At 41.4% G+C, this 22,942-nt stretch overlaps 2 protein-coding genes across 6 annotated transcripts in view; both read left to right on the top strand.

The window, feature by feature from the left end:
- Window positions 1-22,942, top strand: part of IL1RAPL2 (interleukin 1 receptor accessory protein like 2) — a 391,670-nt gene that overhangs the window by 180,244 nt on the left and 188,484 nt on the right. For 4 of the 5 annotated variants that reach the window (XM_063347060.1, XM_063347057.1, XM_063347058.1 and 1 more), the window contains one exon: window positions 19,952-20,225. The exons of the other annotated variant lie outside the window; for it this stretch is intronic. In XM_063347060.1, the coding sequence (XP_063203130.1) occupies window positions 19,993-20,225 (233 nt within the window). In that variant the 5' untranslated portion in view covers window positions 19,952-19,992. The remainder of the gene's footprint in view (window positions 1-19,951; window positions 20,226-22,942) is intronic. 5 annotated transcript variants of the gene reach the window in all.
- LOC134520839 (uncharacterized) lies at window positions 17,208-18,721 on the top strand. Its single transcript, XM_063346705.1, is given in 4 exon segments — window positions 17,208-17,296; window positions 18,205-18,224; window positions 18,227-18,317; window positions 18,319-18,721. Coding segments are annotated over 4 exon segments (603 nt in total).

Raw genomic sequence — 22,942 nt, 5'->3', positions numbered from 1 at the left:
TTCCCTTTTCAGCTTCGCTCAGGTCTCTAAGCTGAGACTAGGAGTGAGAGGTGCAGCTGCTCCGCGTGCTCAAATGACTGCCGGGGCGGATTTTGTGTGAAGGCATGGAGATGTTGCATGCGTAGAAATTAACTTTCCCCAAATGTTTGTTTGGTTTTTTTCTAGCATACTAGTTTGCTAGTATAATAATCATTTTTAATAAACCAACATTGTGTCAACAAGGCTATTGGCCAGATGGCACATTTAGTCAGGTTTAAACTGCAGGTGTACTCTATGTAAGTAATAGATGACAATAAATTAGCACAGTAAAAGTAATAAAAAGTGGCCTCCACATACTCCCATGGCCAAATATTAGGGGTTGGGAGGGAATTGCCATAGTTCATTGCTAAGTGGCATAAAAATACAGAACAAGTGGATGGAAAATGTCATATTAGCATAGTGGTTTTGCAAGTGTTAGTGTTAACAAAGCTCTTTTGACAAAGTCTGTACTAGATCATTTTGTCTAACAAAAGAAAGTCAGAGTTGAAACTGTATCTTCAACGGCCAAGGTGTTTTGTTAGCATATTAACCTTGCCTCTGAATGGTGGGCAGACTTTGTCTCCTCGAGAAGGCTGTCCTAAGGTAGCCTTCACCATTCCGGGGGATATAAGACTGGAGAAAGCCTGGCCTAAGCAAAGCTGGAAGAAGTGATCTTCAGATACTTTCTGTAAGAGGTGGTCTTTCATTTGCAGCTCGAAGCTATAAAGAGCACAAGGCTTGGTCTCGCCTGACTATGAAACTTCTGTCACAGCTCACAAGAGACTTTGTAAAGTTACTGACATAACGAGTGGTTGAACGATTCAGCTACGTCCTTGTGAACACTGTCTTCTCCATCCCCAAATAAATACCATCTCCCTTGTACACCGTTCCACTAGGGAAGCGTGGGTATGTATGGCCAGAATATTTTTAGTTGTTGTCTCCCTGCAATGAAAGTAGCAATCCTCCTGCAGGCAGAAAGGAAAGGGCAAGGAGCTTGTAGGAATTCCCACTAGGATGTTTAAAACAGAGCAAACACTCACCTGAAGGCTCTTGGGGAGGAAGGCAAACTTCAAAACTCCAAGTTTTGAAGTTTTTACTGGTGTACAGAGTGCATATGAGCCTACTTAAACTGTGGGTTGAAACAATGCAAAAAATGCCAACCTGTAGGAAACAAAAGAAAAAACAAAAGAAAAAGAAAAAAAAAAAAAGCTTGTGGAAGCCTGTTACTCGTGAAGGGTTTGGCAGTCAGAGGTGATATGCTGAGCCTTCTTCATTGAATGTAGGCAGTGGTAATGAAAATCTAGAGGTTGTTAACAAGAAGAACAAGGCTGCACGCTGTCAAAGGAGGCCGGTTTGCTGGGAAGCAGGCTTTACATTGGGATTTCTTGAGCTGTGGTCCATAACACATCAGAAAGTGACTCCTGCATCAGGTATGGAAAGACTGAAAAGAAGCAGTGTGGTATAAAGTGGAATCAAATAAAAGCAAGAGAAACATTTTAAAATTTAAGCTTATTTTGATGTGAAAATCACTATGGCAGCAGGGTGAGTAACAGCTGTTTATTGCTTCCCTCGGATCTAGCTTAGGTTATTCTTCAATTTAGGACTGTTTCAACTGCCAGCTGATGCCCTCTGTCTACTGGTAATTCTTAGTCCCTTCGGCTTGGATCTAAACCAGAGCTGGGGTTACAGAAGTGACTGTCCCCATCCGCAGTGCTCTACCGAGCCATCATGGTTCTTCTGTGCTGCATCTCGCTGATGTACAGTGTGCTCTGGTCACATTTGCGTGGGGTAGAAAGGACTGGCTTACGTCGATCTTCAAGGCATTTCATTGAACATTACCAGAATATATAGTTTAGAGAAACAAGCAATAATAGAGTAGGTTTTATTAATTATTTCCCTTCAGATCCATTCAGAGATGCAGTTCCTGCAGTTTCACATTTTTTCGTCATGTCTTAGGGAAAACAAACACAATACTCACGATTATGAATTTACTTTATAATTAAAGAAAGGAAGACCAACATAGAAAATCAACATATTGTACTTCAGTTATAATTTCTTTCTCTCCACCTAAAGTTCTTCGCAAAGATCATATATTTGAGAGTTGGCTTGCCTCTGGAAGCTCTTCTTTTAATGCATGAAGTCTGAAGCACATCACTTTCAAAATGAATAGAAAGTCCCATCTTAGGGCACCCTGGGCTAGATCTGTGTTAGCACATAATTTGGTGCAGCGAGAGCAGATTGTTAGAACAAAGGATTTGGGGCAGAATCATCCACATCTAAATGTTACGTGGTTTGTGGGGGTTTGCTTCAACCAGATTGAATCCTGGGGTTCTGATGATCCCTGGGATTGAATGTCTCCCAACCTCACGTCTGCTTTGGAGCGATCTGAAGACCAGCCATTGACTTGGAGCTGTTTGTCTCCATTCGGGGCGGGAGTGCCGGTGCGTGTACCTGCAGCGGAGCCTCTGAGGTCGTGTCCTCCTGATGAAATGTAGTTTCTGCACACCAAAAAACACTTTGTGGGTTGAACCGAGAGAGGTAAGGGAGGACAACAGTAGGACTTGATCCGAAGCTGCTTTACTGCTCTGAATTGTAGCGATAATGTGAACCAAAATCATGTGAACAGAACAGCAGTGGCGGGATGTTGGTGGTAGGGGAGGAGGTCTGCCAGGGATCTGTAAATCAGCTCACAAATAGGCAGGTGGAATTCTTAGTTCTGCGAAACAGATGAATTAGATTTATTGAGTTACTTTAAAGAATCTCTTCAAGGCACAGTCTTGTGGCAGGTGAAATTAATGTGTATGAATGCTTTTTATTAAAAATAAATGCATGTCTTGCAAATCTATCTTTTGCTTTAACAAAGCAAAAATGAAGTCCAACAGCTTAGACATGCTCTGACAAATATTTTCTCCCCTGTGAAATGATGTCTTGGTGAACTGCATTGCAAAAACATGCTGTACTGGCATTGTGGGACTTGGTACTGTATGGGGGACCTTTACGTGTTCTTTATTTTATTGGCATACACAAGCATAGTTTGAGATGTGAGAATGCGTTGCTTGCTTTATTGAGAGAACTGTAGTTACCTTTCTTCCTGGTTTTGGTGTACGTGGGAGAAATTTCATCTTTAGAGTTCGTGAAGTTGCACGCTACCTTTCGTCCTCAATACTTCGCAAAGGTCAGTCTGCCCGTATGCAGCACCGTGACAGCCCTCTGAGGTCGTTCTACACAGCTCCGTGGCTTGGGTAGTGAATCTGAGCAGATACCTACCAGGGTGGGGGCTGGAGAACCAGGCTGGGGGCTTGGGGTTCCCTCAGGCAGGCGGGGTTTCAGCAACTGAGGTTGAGGGTATTCGACCACTTACGGAGTTTAAAGTTTTAGCACTTTCAGGTATCTCAGCAAATGAACTGAATGTTCCTTTTGTTCTGATGGGTTTTGTCTGGAGCTTTAATTAATTATGAGGTGAAATTCTGTTTGGACTGGGTCCAGGCATGCTTGCTATTTGTATAAGTACTTTAGTTTTAAAAGTCATTCGAAACTTGCTTGGAGGACCTTGGATTTCATCTGTTTTCTTAGCAGTTCTCAGAGAAGTAACCGGATTTGTTAAGCTGGTGAAATGCAACCAGATAATTACCTGTGCACGGTCACCGGTGTTCCATATTTAAATGTCATAGGTTCACAATATTATATTCCTGAACTGTACTGATATGATGAAGTATCTTGCGATTGTACAAAATTGTGTTTGAATGAAAATATATGAAAACCAGTAGCTTGACAAATTTCCTACCTATTTAAGGAATTTACAAAGAGTGCATATATATACCCTCTCCCGGCAATACTCATTTTTTGTACTTACTGTATAAAACTGAAGAGCATTCATAGGAGGAGAATTTTTCCAATAATTTGTTACTTGAACTTAAAATAGAAACATTGTTTAATAAAGAATAAAGAGAAGTAGTATCCATTTCCATTTTACAAATGAAGAGTAGATTATAAACCCCAGAGTTGTGTGGGTGCTCTTATAGGCAATGGATACTTAATTATCTTTGATGGTCTGGGCCTTAGAAACTGTAATTTCTTTACTACCGTAAACAATTCACCCAAAACTGTGATTAAAGGCTTAAGGAATGTGTAGTTAACTCATAAAAATATGTACATAAATTTTGCTGATTCATTGCACTGTAAAGCACATCCTTATTTATTATTATAAATGAATCTCTAATGTAGCTCATGCAAAGTCTAAATGAGTGCCATTCTTTTTCATTAGGTAGCTCTTTAAAATCGATAATGTTTTCTTTAAGGGAAAGCTTTGGCTGTTACTAATTTAAATCTCATTAACTTTTGCCTTTTTTTCCTAAGGTTCAATTGGAACTACATTTTTCATTTAGATTTGAAGCTGCAGGCTACATGTAATTCCATTAAAAAACCCAAGGTAGGCAGGAATAATGTTGGGTTAACAGTAATTTAGAGAACCAAAAAACTCAGAATATTTTGCATGCAGCCTACACTTGTCATTTAGAAGTAAATGGTCTTCCCAGCACAAAGTTTGGAGATGCATGGGCGTTTGAGAAATCCTTTCCTAATTAATACAGAGTTTGCAAAAACAGGTTGAAAGTCACTCTTCCCTGCACCATATTCTTTTGATTTAGGTACATGTGTGTGCAGTGAAAGTTTGTGAATATTCTTGAGACTCAGGGTTGTAACCCCTGTCCCCACTGTCCATGCCTGTGTTTGCACGTCTCTTGGTTTGGGTCTAGTGGGACACTGCTGTCATCCCTCCCAGCCTTCAAGTGTATTATCTGTGCACTATAGAGCGGCAAGATTTTTTCTGAATATATGTAAATAGAAGCAAAAACGTGCAGTGTCCTTTATGCCTGCTGAGTAGGTTTGTCTCTTCTAACAGGAGGGTACTACACAGAGAAGCAGTCCAATGGCAACTGGGCTATTAGCGGTGCGTTTTGTTATCTCAAGTTTGTAGCTCATTAATGAGGTTGTATTGGTTTATCTCTCTTACGGAAGACACACTGATCAGTCTCAGGGAAGAGGAAAAAAATCCAATTTTTATCATTTTGATGACATACTTTGGACTATTTAGTATTAAACAATAGGAAAAAATTGCGTTGTAAAGGTTTATACGGCCCTGGGCAGTCTGGAGATTGAAAACTTAGCACAGCTTTTCAAAATAGTGGTTGGCTGGAATGGTTCTGGCACCATATTATTCACCGCACATCAAAATTAACACATTACAAGCAGTGGTTATTTTCAGTTATGTAAAATCAGATGAGTCTTTAGAGAGATTAAAATGAGATTTGTAATCGCTTAGGAGAATTTTTAAAATTGACAACTTGACACAGTATGGTTTCAGATTATGTGAAGTCTGGCGTGAGGATATTTATATTTCTGTTTGCAAAGCTTCTATTCAAAGTCATCGTGATGGAAATATTTACAATGCAGACATAATAATATCTTTAATATGCAAATCATTCTAATTGCATTTCTTACACTGTCAACCCCACAGTGAAATATCATTTATTTCACAAGTGACACATGAAAAAAAATGATTGAATTTGTGATACTCTTATTTTTAACAGAAATACAACGGTAAGTGTCTTTAACTTTGAAGATCTTCTCTTTATCAGTAGTTCACTTACCATAGTTTCAATGACGCCTGCATCTCTCTTTCTCATTCATACTCCTGGTTCTCACACGCTCTCTCTGTGTTTTACCCCCCTTCCCCTTTCACAAAGAGGGTGTGCTGTAGGGATGTTCTCCCAGGAGTATTGGCACCCAGGGCTGTAGCGTGCAGAGGTTGTGTAGGGCGCACTGACCTCCACGGGAGCTGAATGCCATCAACACCTCTAAGGCTGGACATTCTATCTTATGAAAACAAGGCTGATTTGTTGCCATCCAATTCTACTTTAACCTTGATGAGACCTGATTCAAATTGCTTTTTTTGTGCTGTGGGAACACGTGTTATACTGTCAGAGACCTCGCTTCAGTTCCCTGTCTGTATCCCAAAATCCCTACCCTGAGGTCACATGCCTCCTGTGTGCGTTTTCCCCTCTGGCTGGGAACAGTTGTTTTCCTCTTCCTTCAGATGTAGACCTGGACAGATGACAAGTTCTGTCATCTGAACTGAAAAATCTGTCATCGTCAACTGAAATAATAATGTAAAAAAACCAGCAAAATAGACTGAAGTTGAATTAAATAGAACATTTTTCAATTGGGAATGCATCCACTCACAACACAGTTTGTCCAAATTAATCCTCCCCGCATCCCCTGCTTCCCTACTGAACGCTATTTTCTGAATTCAGCTTGCATTTAGCAGGTGTGGTGAGGGAAGGATGGGGGAGCGGGGGGCAGCAGAGCCCCAGCCCTGAGCTGGGAGCCAGGAGCCCTCCCTGTGCCCGCCGAGAGGAGCGGGGACGGCCTGCCTGCCCCGAGCAGAGACGGGAGTCCCCAGCTGAGCAGTTGGAGCCCCTCAAACTCATTGAGATAACTGCAGCCAGGCTTGGAAAGGAGCACCTTCTTTGTGAAGAAGATGGGTGGAAGAAGGTGGTATCCAGCTTCGTGTTTCTGTCTTCCCTAATCGCTGTGAGTTTTTTTTGATTTAAGAGTTGAAGTACCAAGTTTCCATACTTTAAAACACGGTTTCCTTAGTGAAAAACATATTGGTTTTCTTTGGGGTGATCTCTACAGCATCCAAACCAGGTTTAGCCACCTCAAAGCTTTGTTGTATTAATCATTTTAAAATACTACTTAAACCCTTGCTCTCAAAGTTATGGCAGTCAGTTCCCAATGCTGGGAAAGTAAATGATGGCTGGGGGTTAGGTCAAGAAACTGGGAGTGAGCAAGAGCATGACAGAAAATGAGCAGAGTTCCCTTTGCTCACTGAGTGTTGAGTAACCAGTCAGTACAAGTGGGAGACGTTAATTAAAAAAGTTACTCCAGTAATGTAATTTTTCTGGTTTATCAGTAGCCTAGGTGGGAGCTTTTATGATGATTTTTCCAAGTTGATGGATGGGTGGGGCTGCAGGATGGTGTCCCAGCTGGAGGACGTGGTGGCATCCGAAGAAAGGCCTCAGGTGCCAAGGACTTCCCTCCCTGCGCCCCCCTCCCTCCATCCCAGGTCCCAACTCCCATCTTTGCCCGGCCTCAGCCCGGAGCTCAGACATCTCTCCATCTCCCCGTCCCCCTCTTGGGCGCTGCTTGGTGAAACACACGGCAGCTGTGTGTTTTTCAGAGTGAGTTGAGGCTGTTGAGAGTGACAGGAGGCCCATGAATAAAACACAGACCTGTTTGTTTTGTGCCATTCCGAGCAAATGATGTATTAGTAATGAAGTATTTGCAGTTAGTCACTTTTGCTTACTAATAAATGAAATGTTCCTGCCGCCAGTTTTGTTCCTGGCTCGTGAAGTTACAGGGAAGTGTGAAGAAAAAGGCTGTAAACTGGGCTGTTTTGGGGTCTGTCTGCTTTATGATGATTCTTATGTTGTGTATGGTTGGACTCGATGATCTCAAAGGTCCTTTCCAACCACGAAGATTCTATGATTATTTAAAGATAAATAGTTGTTGTTCTGCGTCAGCTCAAAGAAGAGCCCGTTTCTGTGGGGTTTCAGTCGGCCATTGGCCCTGGCCTGAGTCTCCTGAGTCAAGACCTGGGAAAACGAACAGAAGGTGGATGAAGTTCCTCGGGACGTGCCCATGTGAGGAGCTGCAGCCCTGGCGATGACAAAATGTCCCCTCTCCCCCACCAAGGGGCCGTCACCAGGGCTGGGGCTGGGGAGGAGCGAGGCCCGGGGAATGGGGGACCGGGAGTCGACTGAGCGGAGTTGTGGTGCTGGTGACAGGACCTGCTCAGGGCCACCGCTCACAGCTTGTCTGGAAGGGGGTTGGGATTTTGGGGGGATGTGGTCCCACAACGTGGGACATGTGGTCCCACAAATGTGGCCCTTGTTTTCCCTGGAGACACATTGCTGGGGTGTGTGGAGCTGCCGGTGGATGCAGTGCTGCAGGATGTTGCTACAGGCAGGCTTTAGAAAACGTGTGTAAATGGTAAAGGTGTGCCTAAACAAATGTTGTGTTATGGAGCACAGCTCTGCATTACCACTTGCTGCACTGCCTGGAGTGGCACGGCTGTAACACAGGTAGCTCTTGTAACGGTTCATTTTTCAACCATCCTTCATTTTTCTTTTTTACATGTAATTATAATAGTTTGCAATATGGATAACTCTATGTTTGTTTGTTTTAAATAGAAACAAAAGTCTTAAGAACAACATTTACTGTTTTAAAACATCTCATTTTGAAAGCTCTTCATAATTCATCAGCTACAGACACATTTTAGTTAAATAACCCTCTAACAATTCGATTCATGGTTGTCCTATAAAAGCAAATATTGTTTTGATTTGTGACTGTTCATTTTACTGAAATGAAATTTGGTGTGTTCTGCAGTCAGGAGAGTTTCCTATTTAAATTCTGCTGCGTATGTGCCGCTAATGAATTAAAATGATAGGAGGAATTACAACCTAGGTTAGAACGTGGGTCACAACCTTTTCAAACAGAGGTCCACCTGTCATGCAAGTGGAAATGGTAATTGGCTCACTGCAGCTGAAATTATCTCTTCCAGATAACAGGAGGAATGGCATAGCAATTGTAAAATGGTAGGTATGTCTAGATAGCTAAAGGTAAATGTGCAGAAACAAAGCAAATGACCAGAGCTGGTTGTTTGTTGCAAGTAAATTCAGATGAACTTGACTTGTTCCTTTTTATTCGCGAGCATGTCCTGATTTAAAGTTGTGCATTCTCTCTTTTTTTTTTTTAACATTACAATATATTCATCAAGTAGATTGCAAATGTCCAAGGCCCAAAACATTCATCCTACTTAGTGTGTTTATGATGAGGAACTTGTTTTTAAAGCATTTGGTAATCTTCTGATGGATTGACGGCATCTTTGTAAGCTAGAAAATAAACTATTAATGAGTAGGGTAGAGATTGTGCACACCCAGATATGGGCATTTGTGTGAAAGGCTCCCTTTATGTATCTGCAAATTGTGGCCAGCAAGGGCTGCGTTGGTGGTAGGACCAAATCATTGGGGTCGGATAGGTTGGAAGAGACCTCTGGAGGCTCAGAGTCTGGGCTCCTGCTCAAAGGCCTCGCATGGTGGCATGGTTGGCTGTGCGGGCAAGGCCTATGCACTGGTCAGGCATGAGTTGCCCATGGTAAATGGGGAACTTGGACTACCAGAAATGCCCCTGCTGAGGTGTCCCAGTGAATAATTGCTTAAACCTTGCACAAATACGGTGTATCTCATCCACAGGAATAACCGAGTCCTGCTTTCCTCTTGTGGTGGGGGGGGTGCGATACTATGCCTAGGCTCTTCTCATACTCCCCTTGCTCTCTTCTCCTGTCGACCAGTCTTCCTCTGCCACAAGTGAGATGTAGTAAGAGCCCTTGCAGCAGACCTGTGTCACTCAAGGATTCCCCTCTGAGACAGCAGAGGAAATGAATTTAGTCCAGTGTATTCAACAGGGAGTCCATCTTCCTAACCTAGTCCAAACTCACGAGGATTGTGCGCTCAAAGCAGATAATCCAACTCAAACTGTCCACATGCTTGAAAAACAGATGAAAAATAAAATAATCTTGTGCAGGTACACCAGTCCTTCTGCCCCACAGGGACCAGAAAGTTAATAGAGTTTCATTCTCTTTAATTTTAAATTCCTGTTATTCACAGCTCTTTCCTACAATTCCCTCGTGGGGATAACAAGCAGTGGATATAGAGTTTCCTAATTGTGTGATTACTTGAGACTGCAACTACCTGATCTGGGGTCTAGTTTCCATTTACTTTACCTTCAGTAACTTTATTCAAAGGGACTAATGAAAAGAGTCATCAATTATTGAAATGAATTCAGCTTTGTTCCCAAAGTTTGCATGGTGCTAAAGACTTGAAAACAGAAGTGTGTGAAAGTCTCCGTGGGTTAATGTGGTTAGCTGGAGAATATTAAAACTGTCTCAGAGAGTGTCCTTAAAGAGCTTGTGTATAGTCAACACCACTTAAAATATTAATTGCATATACCTTCAGATATAAAGCATATTTCCAGTGTGTTGCTCCTTACCCGAACTCTTCTTAGGATAAAATTTTTATTTATAAATGCAATGGAATATTTTCAGTCTGTTTTACTCGTTACTTAAATCAGTTTTTATTCTCCTTTTTTTTAGAGATTCATTCTTCTTGTTTTCTTTTTTGATCTAATTTGTCTAAAGGTAGTATCAGAAATGCTGAGAAATCTCTTTGTGCTTTTCCGTCATTCATTGACTTCCTCAGGAGTCCAAAGAGCTAATAAAAACAGCAATATTCATTGTGGAAGATGTTAGAAAAAAATATTTTTTTCCCCTTTCTGGAGCTTAGAAAGCAGACGTATTTTTATTTACCCGATTTTGTGGGCATTATGTGAAAAAAAAATATATTGGTGTTCAGATGGGTTTCAGAGCTGGGTGAACAGCTGATTTACAGTCCTCATGGAGTTCGTACCTGTGTTTGCACTGAATTGTTTGCTGAGTTGTTTATTTATGGAATTTAAATATTAGTTTTTAACAGGGACGTTTTGTTACTCATTGAGTCCAAGAAGCAGACGTAGTGTCGTGTAACTGATATGGCCACTCCAATTTAGAGCAACATGGTTTATTTGAAATAACGTTCCCTTGCTAGTGGGATGAAACAAAAAGGGAGATGTGCTCATTTAATGATGTTACTTCATGTCTGACTTTTGAAGAAATGGGGATTCGTTTATAGATCCACAAACAAGAGAAGGCGTTTAATTGTTCAGATAACTTGTTCACTGCAGATCACCCACTTGGCTTTACTTCTGTGGGAGCAAAGGTGGAGGCTGGGCAGAGGCAGGAGCTTCGTAAATGAACTTTCCCACAAGTCTTCCAAATCTGCCTGCCCGGTGCGGGAGGGGAACCGCAGCGGGAAGGGCAGGGGCCAGGGGCTGCAGGACGGGCTGAGAAGGCAGGGCAGGCTGGGGCACAGTCCTTGAACCTGTGTCTGGCACTTCATAAAATATACAAAAGCATAAAACCATGAAGTATGTCTTCCTTGTTGTTCATGTCCTGGCCCTGCTGCTGTTGATTTTCAAGGTGCCTTTTACATTGTTTTCTAGCGTGGTGACAGCCACGGAGAATCAAGGCATTACACTGAATATTTAAAACCTAACCACTTCATAAGTTCCAATTTCTGTACTGTTTACTTCAACACAGACTCTTTAAAAACCCGCCAGATATTGAAGTGATTAGGAGATCAAGGTCACCAAACACTCATTTTTAGGGTAAATATGCTGCATTTTAAACAGTTGCTTTAATGCCCTCCTCTTCTCTTTCTCTGTGCTCAGCAGAGCAATCTGCTCGAAGTGAAGAGCACAGCTTTGGAAGGGCACTTCGAGTCCATCTGTCTCCAGGAACATCTGACTTGGAAGAGGTAGCAAAGAGTATGATGAGACCAGATATTTCCTTTCCATCACAGAATGTGTTTCAGAGCTCCCTGTCTCCAGCAAAATCTAACCTGCCAGCTGGGATTTGCTCTTCTCTCCATCAGCAAACACTCCCCAAAAGCCCTGTGATAAGGTGCCACCTGAAAAGCTGGCTCTGACAAGTGCTACAGGATGAAATGCCCCTGTCCAGTAACTTCTACTGACACTACTTTAGCATTTTTTGTTCTTCAAGTATAATTTGTAAGTCTTGACCACATTAATATGCCATCGCTTCTGGAAGCTGAGAATTTGTTCAGGATCCAAGCTGGTTTTTTTCTCTCCCTAGAGAATTTTACAGATTGGTGATCTACTAGTATGTTCTTTCTTTTGCATTTTCAGTATAAGACTAAAATGCTTCTGGCTCCATATGCATATGTAAGTCAGGTCAGAACAATCTGTTGTTATTTGGACCTCTGGCAGTATGTATTTAGAGTTTGTTTGACCTCAAAGGAAATTTTGAGTGTTCGGCTGGAATATTTGACATTTGAGTTGGGTTGTTTAGCTGTGGCTCATAAGCTGGTCAAAAAGAATGAAGCATTATACAATTCTTAAAAACCTTTTAGCCCATCTTATAGAAATTTGAAGCTTTGATCAAAATTTGGAAAATATTCAGCCAATGTATAAAGAGAAGTAAATGCATTTTTCCTTACTTATGAGCCAGATTTCGAGAAATATTTGCATGTTGCTAAATCTAATGAAGTTTTTTTGCACTCATCATTATTTGATTTAGGAATTTTGGAATATTTGCTCTTTTACATGTTTTAAAATCTCAAACATTTTTGCCAGTAAGTTTGAATGGTCTAAGTCTTGCTAGAAAACATTCAGAAAATGGAGATCAGAGTAGAGAAACGACAAAGTCTGTGAGTGATCCTCTTCTTTGATGTTGTGTTTCTACAGCAAACTAGTCTTGGTTGATGATTGCTGAATCTAGATGTCACTGTGATAGAAATGAATTATTTAAAGTTGTTAACAGGAGAAACGTTTGCAAAATTTACCCAGCTTGAATCATGATAAACTTTTTTTTTTCCCTCAAAATTGAAGATGGTTTTCTGAGTGGTTTTAATCTCTAACAGATAACATTGTTTTGATTTACTACACCCCTCAGGGGACAACTGTTTAATTTTTTTCCTAAAATGCAGTTTAACATGTGAGCATAGTCAGTGTCAAAAACTAGTGTTCGCTTGACTCAAAAAAGGGTGAAACTGTAACTCATAGAAAACAAACATCACTGACACCTTACCTGAACTTCCTTCTCTTTTCCTCCCTGCTTGCTCTTTGAGATCGGCTCCCCTGCTGCTGGAGAAGGTCATCCTTCTCTGAAGTACTGCTAGCGTAGGCTTCTCCTTCTCCCCTGTAAAACTGAGTAACTTGCTCTCCATGTCAAAGATGCCAGCTGAGATGTCTTTCAGTAAAGTGGATTTTTATTAATTGTTATGAGAGTGTCATTCGACCATTCAGTTTGGTAGGTCAGCTAAGCTGAGGAGGCTCTACAAGCAAAGGTCTTACCTTGCTTTGGGGGTGACATCCATGATTTTGAAGAGCGCGCAGAGTGTTCAATAGATTGTTTTGTTTGAAACGTGTTCTCTGAAGAATCATAGATGGAGTGGAAGGGGTTGCTGTCAGCTTTTAGGAGGCTCAGCTCCCTGATTGGCTTGTGGTGTGAGGAGCAGGGAAGGGTTCCAGGAGAAGGCAGGGTGGCAGGAGACCGCATGCTGGGCTCAGCTGACGGATTCATATGGCAGCACTGGGCTGTGATGAGATCCCAGCAGGGGTTTGCAAGCACCGTAGCAGAATTAGCATGGCATGGCCAGAAAGCCAGAGATGTGAAACCAATTATGTATGGTGAGCCCAATCAAACACCCTGACCCTTTGTGAAGATCGCATCCAGCCAAAGCTGTTAAAGGCATTGCTGCGTTTGCTCAAATGGAGGGTGTATTGCCTTTTCTCCAGAATCAAAATCTGAAAATACCAAGTTGCCTAAAATTCAAGGGCTGTAACTGATTTCTCCCCTTTAAGAGTCTAAAAATTTGCATCCCTTTTTGGATTTCCTTAATGGAGTGCATCTATCGTTGCTATCTGTCTGCAAACCCCGAGCATGATGGATATCAGTTCCTAAACTCTGCTGTTCTATGGCTAATATATAAATAAAAATATAACTCCTGCATCAGAGGAATGGTCGTTGTTTGTTGGTTTTTTTGTTGTTTTTTTTTTTTTTCTGACTATGTATTTACAGTCACAAGCATTGCTTGCTTTGTGGAGTGATAAATTTAATACATTAGCTAGTATATTATTTTTTAATTATTTATTTGTCGATGATTTCAATTTAAAATGAGATTTGCAGGTAACAAGGTAGGCAAACATGTTTAACAATGCCATGATATAAATTGCTGTAGGTGACAGATCCCTACAAAAATTATTACAGGCAGATTCGCAATGCAAAAAATTATTTATATGACAGCAAGCAGAAAGACAAATTACTCAGAGACTATGTACATGCTCTTCTATAATTGCTCATAAATTATTATGGTTCATGTTAAAATGCAGCTAGACTCCCGAGACAACTAGATTTATTTAAAATAAGAATAATGGGAAATTACCGGGAAATGTTGGGGAAGGAGATGCAGTACACACTGTGGGTGATTGCTAACATACAAGTACAGAACTCATTGTCAACCAACTTAATCTGTAATTTGCTTGATAATTTTGAAACCTTCATTTTCAATTCACCATCTCCTCGGGTCGCGTTAGCCCGGATAGATAAGTGGGATGGGCTCAGGGCAGCCCCACTGTCATAACTGCTGCTGTGCTTCCCTGCCCGTGGGGACACATCGGGACTCTCTCCTGCACCCATGTAGGGCTCTCATGTACCTGAACACTTTCACATTCTACGAAACAAGACTGAAGTTAGTCAGTCGGGTAAGAAGTTATACTAACGGGGTGGGGGCACGGACAGATAGACGGGCAAACCTCTTTTCCTTAGGGAGCTGTACTAAAAATGGGACAATGTTTTCCATATCCCCTCAATGCTCCAAATTTTAGAAAATATTTCAAATAATGGTCTTTATTTAAAATGTCTAAAATACACCCACAATAGATAGGATTTAATTTGAATGGGGCTTTCAATCAGGCACTTATTAAGGATCAGCTGATTATTGAGTAGCAGAGAAAAGATGTATATACATTTATTATATAATAAATGCCTCTCTCTAATGCCTTTATTATTCTCTTCTTACCACCCTGATTATATTACACACTGAGAGCCAGTCCAACAAAAACGACAGCAAACTTTGTTCTGGATAATGGAGTGCTAAACTCCACCTAAGCAGCTCCAGTCATTCGTAATGACAGCTTGGAGAATGCTCCAAACGAATCTAACAGTGCTCACGCTCCAGTGACTGACAGCGCGGCAAGAGGAAAAATTCCAGCTTCCACGTGAGCGTGGGGAGCCTGACCTAGATTTTAGCCTCTGCAGCCTCGTAAGAGGAGACATTCTTGACTGTGTATTTAACAAGAATAAAAGAGCAAGGGGGAAAAGTCGTCTCCTGTTTGATTAGTCTTTCTTCAATAATTAAGATTTAGTCAAGGTGCTCTGTGAGACTTCTCCCCTCCGCAGATGTCATCAACCCTATAATGAATGGTTACTCCGTTCCCTGTGTGTTCTCCTCTCTGTAATTACCCACCCCCATCCCCGGCACGCTGCGGGAGCGAGCTGCTGCGGGGAGCGCGGGGGCAGGCAGGGGTGGTGGGCAGACAGCCTGCCTGCACCTTCCCCCGCCACTGCGCTGGGGCAGCCTTGCCGCTGGCTGCTGAAATCCTTCCCTTCGGATACTGTTAATGGGAAAAAGGTTTCCAGTGTAAAGCTCCTTTTTCTTTCTTTTCTGCTTTTGAGATGCAGGTGCCGGGAACGCTGGGAATGGCCAGTCGTGCGCCAGCCCCAGTCTCACTCTGCACTGGGGGCAGCTGGAGATGGGCTTTAGCCACCTTAATGACCTGGCTGTAAATTACCATCCAAATGTCTTTCATCTGTTCCACTGTGCTTTATATACTCCAGCAGCTGTAATTTTGAAAATAAAATAGTAGAGAAGTGCACACTAGAAGGGAAAAGACATTTCGAAATGAAAGTGGAAGATGAGGCAGATTAATGACACTGAAGGATGCTTAGCGTTCGTTTGAGCTGTGCTTTGACAAGTTGTTTGGTGTGGATGGGGGGAGAAACTGTATTGTAAGCAGAGGCATTTTCGGCTTCCAAAGCTGGATTTCCATACTGGGTCAGTACCTAACTCCATAACTCTTCCTAATTGTGACTCTGCTCTGTGAAGTAACTCAAAAACTGGCACCTTTCTGCTTGACCCACAAGCTTTCCATGTGTGTCTGAATGTCAGTTTTTCTGTATTGAGGTTTAACTGTGCTGAACCAGCACAGGTTCAAAAGCTTTAGATGACACAACAGGATTAGATTGACAGAAGATTGACAGAATTAATTAGATTGTCTGAATTAGTTTGGATCTAAATTCCAGTTCTGGGCACCCCTATTCATTTCAGCTTACACCCCTCCTTAGACCTTTGTGACTTTGCTGAAGCACACGAGGAAGGTTGCCTTTGAGAAGGCCTGTATGGCCTGGAGAGCAGGGATGAGCCATCTGGAGAGCTCAGCGTTGCCGTTCACCTCCCTTGCTGAGAGACGGCGGCTGTGAGCTCTGCACTGCTCTTTAACTGTAAACTCACACCAGCCTGAAGAGCAGGGCTTAAAAAAAGCACGGAACTTTTGTGAGGAAGTTCTGTATGGCGTATGTTGATACCCACTCGATGTAAAAGCCTTCAAAGCCACCTATATAAAACAATTTATGATGTCAGAACCAGGCTTTAATGTAAAAATTGATTGGATGGGTTTGGGAGACTTGGGTTCTTTTTCCAGCCTTTGTCTGTATAACACATTCGCAGAGAGGTGAACGCAGTGTTTCATGGGGTCCTGGCAAGAGAGTCTTTGAGTTACAGCGTGCACCTTTGGTCATGGTGAAGGATGTTAGAAACCTGGAGGGGATGCACTGAGAACAAATACTTCAGTACATGATTTTCGTAACAGTTATCCAAACTTGTTCTCTTCTGTGTGGCACTAGACTGAGAGGGAGAGCACAGAGGAAGAAGGTGGTGCTGCAGCGGTGAAGAAAAGGAAAGTCAGTAAATTGCTGGTGGCCTTTCATTTTATGTCATTAACAGTAGCTGTTAAAAACAAGAAGCAATGAATTTTCATTTAAATCAGCAGGATGTTTTCAGCAAAACAAGTATGGCAATAAAAATTGAAGTTAAGCGAAACTGTCCGTACCTAGCTTCAGGTGAATGTTTTGGTTTGGGGGCTTCTATTGTTGAAGTAGGAAGTCAGTTGGCTCAACCAGCCACTGCGTTTGCATCTGCCGGTGGTGGGGGTGGCAGGAGCAGGGAGCCTGATCCGCACCCCCTGGGGTGAAGGTATTGTACCATCTCCCTTCGCCTGTCCATACCCTCACAACAGTAGATACGTTAAAAGTATACTTTTGAGTAACGAGTTTCCCTTCCTTCTTGAGCCCATGTTAATTTGTTTTACAAATAAAGTTTGTTTTAAAACAAGATGTTACATGGAAGTTTATGTATTAAAAATGTATGAAAGAGGTCAGTGTCAACGGGTTGAAAATGTGGTTCAGTTGCATGGTTCACGTGATCGTAATACAATTAAAGCTGACTTACTGCAAAGGCGAAATTAAAACCTTCCATTTATCATGGTTAGTTTTGAAGGATTCAGGAGAAGCCTGAAAAAATGGTAGATGTAATTTAAAGGCAGTAAAAGCCATAGGAAAAAAAAAAAGACTAGGCCTGACATTCCACAACGTGTAGAAATTTTGGCTCACTACCTTTGTTTAGGAAGTAAATAAAAAAATTACTTAATGAGTGAACGCTATTGAAGGTACCAGGAAAGATCATGGAGAGGATCATCTTGAGTGAGCTCTCATGGCCAGTGCAGGGCAGCCAAGGGATCAGGGCCAGCCAGCATGGGTTTAGGAAAGGGAGGTCCTGCTTAACCAACCTGATCTCTTTCTATGACCATGTGCCCTGCCTTCTGTATGCGGGGAAGGCTGTGGACGTTGTCTGTCTGGACTGTGGTAAGGCCTTTGACACCGTCCCCCACAGTATTCTCCTGGAGAAGCTGGCGAATCATGGCATAGACAAGTGTACTCTTCGCTGGGTAAAAAACTGGCTGGATGGCCGTGCCCAGAGAGTTGTGATTTATGGGGTGAAATCCTCTTGGCGGCTGATCACCAGTGGTGTCTCTCAGGGCTCAGTTTTGGGGCCAGTTTTGTGTAATATCTTTATCAATGATCTGGATGAGGGGATTGAGTGCACCCTCAGTAAGTTTGCAGATGACACCAAACTAGGTGGGAGTGTTGATCAGCTTGAGGGTAGGAAGGCTCTACGGAGGGACCTGGATAGGCTGGATCGATGGGCCAAGGCCAACTGTATGAGGTTTAATAAGGCCAAGTGCCAGGTGCTGTATTTTGGTCACAACAACCCCAAGCAACGCTACAGGCTTGGGGAAGAGTGGCTGGAAAGCTGCCCAGCAGAAAAGGACCTGGGGGTGCTGGTGGACGGGCAGCTTAACATGAGCCAGCCGTGTGCCCAAGAAGGCCAACAGCATTCTGGCTTGTATCAGGAATAGTGTGGCCAGCAGGAGCAGGGAAGTGATCGTGTCTCTGTACTCGGCACTGGTGAGGCCTCATCTCGAGTACTGTGGTCAGTTCTGGGCCCCTCTGTACAAGAGGGACATTGAAGCGCTGGAGCGTGTCCAGAGGAGAGCTACCAGGCTGGTGAGGGCTCTGGAGACCAGGGCATATGAGGAGAGGCTGAGGGAGCTGGGCATGTTTAGCTTGGAGAAGAGGAGGCTGAGGGGAGACCTCATTGCCCTCTACAACTGCCTGAAAGGAGGTTGTAGAGAGGTGGGTGTTGGCCTCTTCTCCCCGGTGAATAATGACAGGACCAGAGGAAACGGTCTGAAGCTGCGGCAGGGGAGGTTTAGATTAGCTATTAGGAAGAATTACTTTACTGAAAGAGTGGTCAGGCCCTGGAACAGCCTGCCCAGGGAGGTGGTTGAGTCACCATCCCTAGAGGTATTTAAGAAACGTGTAGATTTGGCACTTCAGGGCATGCTCTAGTGGCAGAGATCGTAGGGGTTGTTTTGGGGGTTTTTGGGGTGTGTATGGTTGGCCTCGATGATCTCAAAGGTCCTTTCCAACCATGAAGATTCTATGAAATGACCAGTGTATCCAGAGACCAGAGAATATCTAATACTTTGAGAATTGATATTGTAAATGCAGAAGAGGCAACCTGAACCTTACTTGGTTGAATTTGAGGTAGCTACATCAAGGGTAAAGACGTTCCACTTGCATGTAGCTGGATATGATCAATAAATTCTAAAACCTACACATTTCATTAAGCCTATTAATTTCAGATAGTGTATTTGCCTATTGATGATCTGCCTTTGCAGTCTTTTTCTTTGGTTATGTTCTTGGTTGACTTTCAGATTTAAGTTTTTTCCAGCAATAAAAGATTGAGTTAAAAAGTCTCTGATGTGAAGGGGAGTTTCATGTTGATATGGGTGCCTGTTCTAGGATTGTATTGTGACTAAGATGATTTAAAATAATGTGAGAAAAAAGTGTAGGGAGAAGCGATCTTTTATTAAACTAGCTGATGTTAATTTTTAAAGTGAAATATCAAGAAAACTGTTTCAAAAGTTTTTACTGAACAGAACATCAAAAGATCCCTTTTAATATTTGTACAATTCCTGTATTAAGCTTGATTGCATAGGTAGCGTGTTGTAATTGTATCCTGCTGTATATAACACGTATCTCTACAGTTGAGTAGGTGGTAGGAAAAAAAAAAAAGCTATGTGGAACTGCCTTGAAAAGAGAATGGTAAATGTCACATCTGTTAGTTATTTTTTTTTCATGTAATGTAACTAGCAGAGGTGAATGGAAAAGTTTTAAGGGATAAGATTGGTATCTCATGCCAATTTACATTTTCCTCCTGTAAAGAGTTAAAAAATTCAAAACTGGCTTACTGGGGCAAGTAGTTAAGGTGAAAACACTTGGTTTATTTATTAAAGAATTAATTTTGTGGGGATGAAAAGTAATGATATTCTAAAGAAATGGAACTGAGACAGCCCAATGTGCTCTATTTATTGCCTGCGCGTTCATATTTACTTGTAATTAAAAAAGGTGTATAAAACCCTTTAGTTGCCAAGAGCTCCTTCGGGTTTTTCATGTTGCTATAAACGTAAGGTTCTTTTCTTTTAATTAATTGCATTGTATTTCACAAGCTGCCTTTCGCTATCTTGAAAAAATATTTCTGTGTCTAATATTTCTTTATTATTGTTTTGCTTTCAGTTGATGGTTGCATTGACTGGTCAGTGGATCTCAAGACATACATGGCTTTGGCAGGTGAACCAGTCCGAGTGAAATGTGCCCTTTTCTACAGCTATATCAGAACTAATTATAGCATGGCCCAAAGCACAGGTCTTAGGCTTATGTGGTACAAAAACAAAGGAGATTTAGAAGAACCCATTATATTTTCTGAAGTTAGGATGAGCAAGGATGAAGACTCAATATGGTTTCACTCGGTTGAGTTGCAAGACAGTGGTTTCTACACATGTGTTCTAAGGTGGGTATTGTGTTAAAGTCTAACTAAGAATGTATAGATTGTCTTGGTTAAAAAAAAAAACGTTTAAATTTAGCTCTCAGGATTGAGATTCCAGTTAATACATGCTCATTATTTTTATTCTCATAATTATATATGTCACATAATGCTTTGTCTCAAAATTAGTTTCCCTACTAGTTATGGTTACCTCTTCCAATAGCTGTAATTAAACATGTGCTTTCACTTAATTACTTTTTTTTTTTCATTCCAACATTTGCAAATTCTCAATTTGCCATAAACCTTCAGAACCGCATACTTCTTAAATCATGAAGTATTTTTGTTAAGTAACGCTCTTTTCCAAATCCTCTGAGTTGCTCAAGAGTTAGACACAGTTTGAGTTATTCTGATGGGGTTAGGCCATGGGGAGTTACAATTCTGTCTGGTTTTGAAGAAATGTTTATTTTGATATACAGTTGTGATTTGTCATAAATTTAAGCAGACCTTGTTTGGTAAGGCACTGAAATGCGTGTCTCAGAAGTATTTTGGAACTGTTGGATGAGCCTTAAATTAAGCATGTGCTGGAGCTCGTGATTTCCGTCATGTGGATGTGGATGTCAGCTCTGTGCCTAAAATTGGGAAGATAAAAAAGGAGGACTCTTTAAGAATGAATGAATAAACATCCCTTAAATGATCCAGTTTTGAATTAAAAGGAATTTACAGATACTTTATGTGGTTTGGTTTAAAACTATTTAGTTTCAGAGAATGAAGCTTGCTTCATCTTTGTCTGCTATTCTGTACTGAAATTATACACGTTTGATGAATTTAATACCAAATATTTGCAGCAAAATAACAGCACTGTTCAGAGCCCAGAATTTCCTCTCTTGCCGTCTCTGCTAAGTCGTGCTGCCTTGTCTCAGCTGCCGCAGTTCATTTTGATCCTGAAGAACGCTACTAAAATCAAAGATTGTGCTGTGGTGCATGGTGATTTCTACTGGGGACCAACGTCCAGTTTAAATATCAGATGCATCTGCTAAACTCACTATTAATTCTGTGTTGCAGCCTTTGGAGTTAATTACTCTTTTAGCTGCTCTGTCACAGGTTTAGTGTAATGTGAACTCTGTGATTTTGAAATGTTACGGGAAGATAATGATTTATATGTTTCAAGGGAGCTATACTTTTTTCATAAGAAATCCCTGTTGTGGTAATCAAGTTACTAGTTTATTACTCTGGAAATTTTAATGCAAATCCTATGTGAAAAATTATTAATTTATCTCGGATTGAATTCTGAGCCATACTTTTTTCTGGAAAATTTCAAAACTCTTTGGTGATTTACATGGCAAAGTAGTTTTGGTAACAAATAGGCAAGGTCTTAATTCATGCTTTCTCCTCATTTTCAGATAAAACCCATATGATGTGCCTCTTGGAAGGCATTATACAGCAATAAGATTTTCCTTGTCAGTTATACAGTTTTTCTGCTTTGGGTAGAACTTTCTTCTATAATTACAGATATTTTTGCCTTTTTCAGATTTATGTCCCAGTGCAGAATATTACATATAATGGTTACACATAAAAGACTGTATTTCTTCCTTTACTGAATTAATTCTTTCTTCCAAAATTTTGGTAATGTATCCCTGCAGTTATTGTTTATGAAATCATAGGTGGCTTAAAATAGCTGAGGAAATAGCACTAGTAATTTATTTTAATTTCATTAAAATTGTGTTGGATGTAATGTTCTGAAATATGATCACACATTTGTGGTAGACTATCCACACCATTAACTGTGTAATTTCAGCTTTATGAATCCCTTTTTTTTTTGGAGGGGGATAAGCAGATGTTTGTGTTTTAGTCATTAACCAGGATCACCTGCTTTGTGAGAATTAAGAGGTCAGAAATGAGAGCAGTAATTCTAGAATATGATTTTATTTTCTAGAAACATCAACAATTTCTGTTACAAATGCCTTCTTTTGTAGACAGAATGAATAGAGACTGGTAGAGAGAACTCAGTGCAGTGGAAATGAAGAGGTGACTGTCCATTAGTGTGCTGTGCTGGGTTTAGGGTTGCATGCATAATTAAGGCTTCTGGTTTGGTAGCTGAATGAAAAAAATTGGGGAGGAAAATGCTTTTGTTTCAAGATAAATGTAGAACTTTTGAAGTTTTTCTCAACAAAGATGTTTTCATTTATGTCCTCTAAGAGAAAATCAGAAGCAATTCAAATCTAAATGTATGTCTCTCTAGCCCGTTACCAGAGATGTGGGAAGCCCTGGTGCAATTCCCTCTGCTGCCCTAAGGGTGAAAATTCACATTTGTGTGTCTCAGTGGCCGGTGTGTCCTGCGTTCACCCACTTCAAGTCTCTTGCCTTAGAACCGTTCTGTCTGAAATTCGTACTTGTCTATACAAAAGGGTCGCAAGGAGGTGGGATGCTTAGATATGCTGCTAAGGCTAATTGGGGACAAGGGGTTCCTGTCCCAGAAGTTGTTTATGGCTTGAAAGGAAGGACGCTCTTGAGCTGGGACGGTCTCTGGTAGAAGGCAAGTAAACACCAAGGGTTTTTAGCGAGTTGTACATAAAGGATGTCACAGACAATAGTGAGAGTTATGCTAATTTACTCTCCCTCGACTTCTTTTTTCTCAGTCAAAACAATGTAGCAAACAAGAAAACTGCATGGGGAAGATGGCAGTTGCACATTTCACTGAGTTTCCTATTTGTTGTGAAAAGGTTCTTCACAATTCTAAAAAACAA

The sequence above is a fragment of the Chroicocephalus ridibundus genome, chromosome 9 (assembly GCF_963924245.1).
Source record: "Chroicocephalus ridibundus chromosome 9, bChrRid1.1, whole genome shotgun sequence".
NCBI lineage: Eukaryota > Metazoa > Chordata > Aves > Charadriiformes > Laridae > Chroicocephalus > Chroicocephalus ridibundus.
Note: the sequence above shows the minus strand (reverse complement) of the source record. Positions and strands in the feature narration are given on the sequence as shown.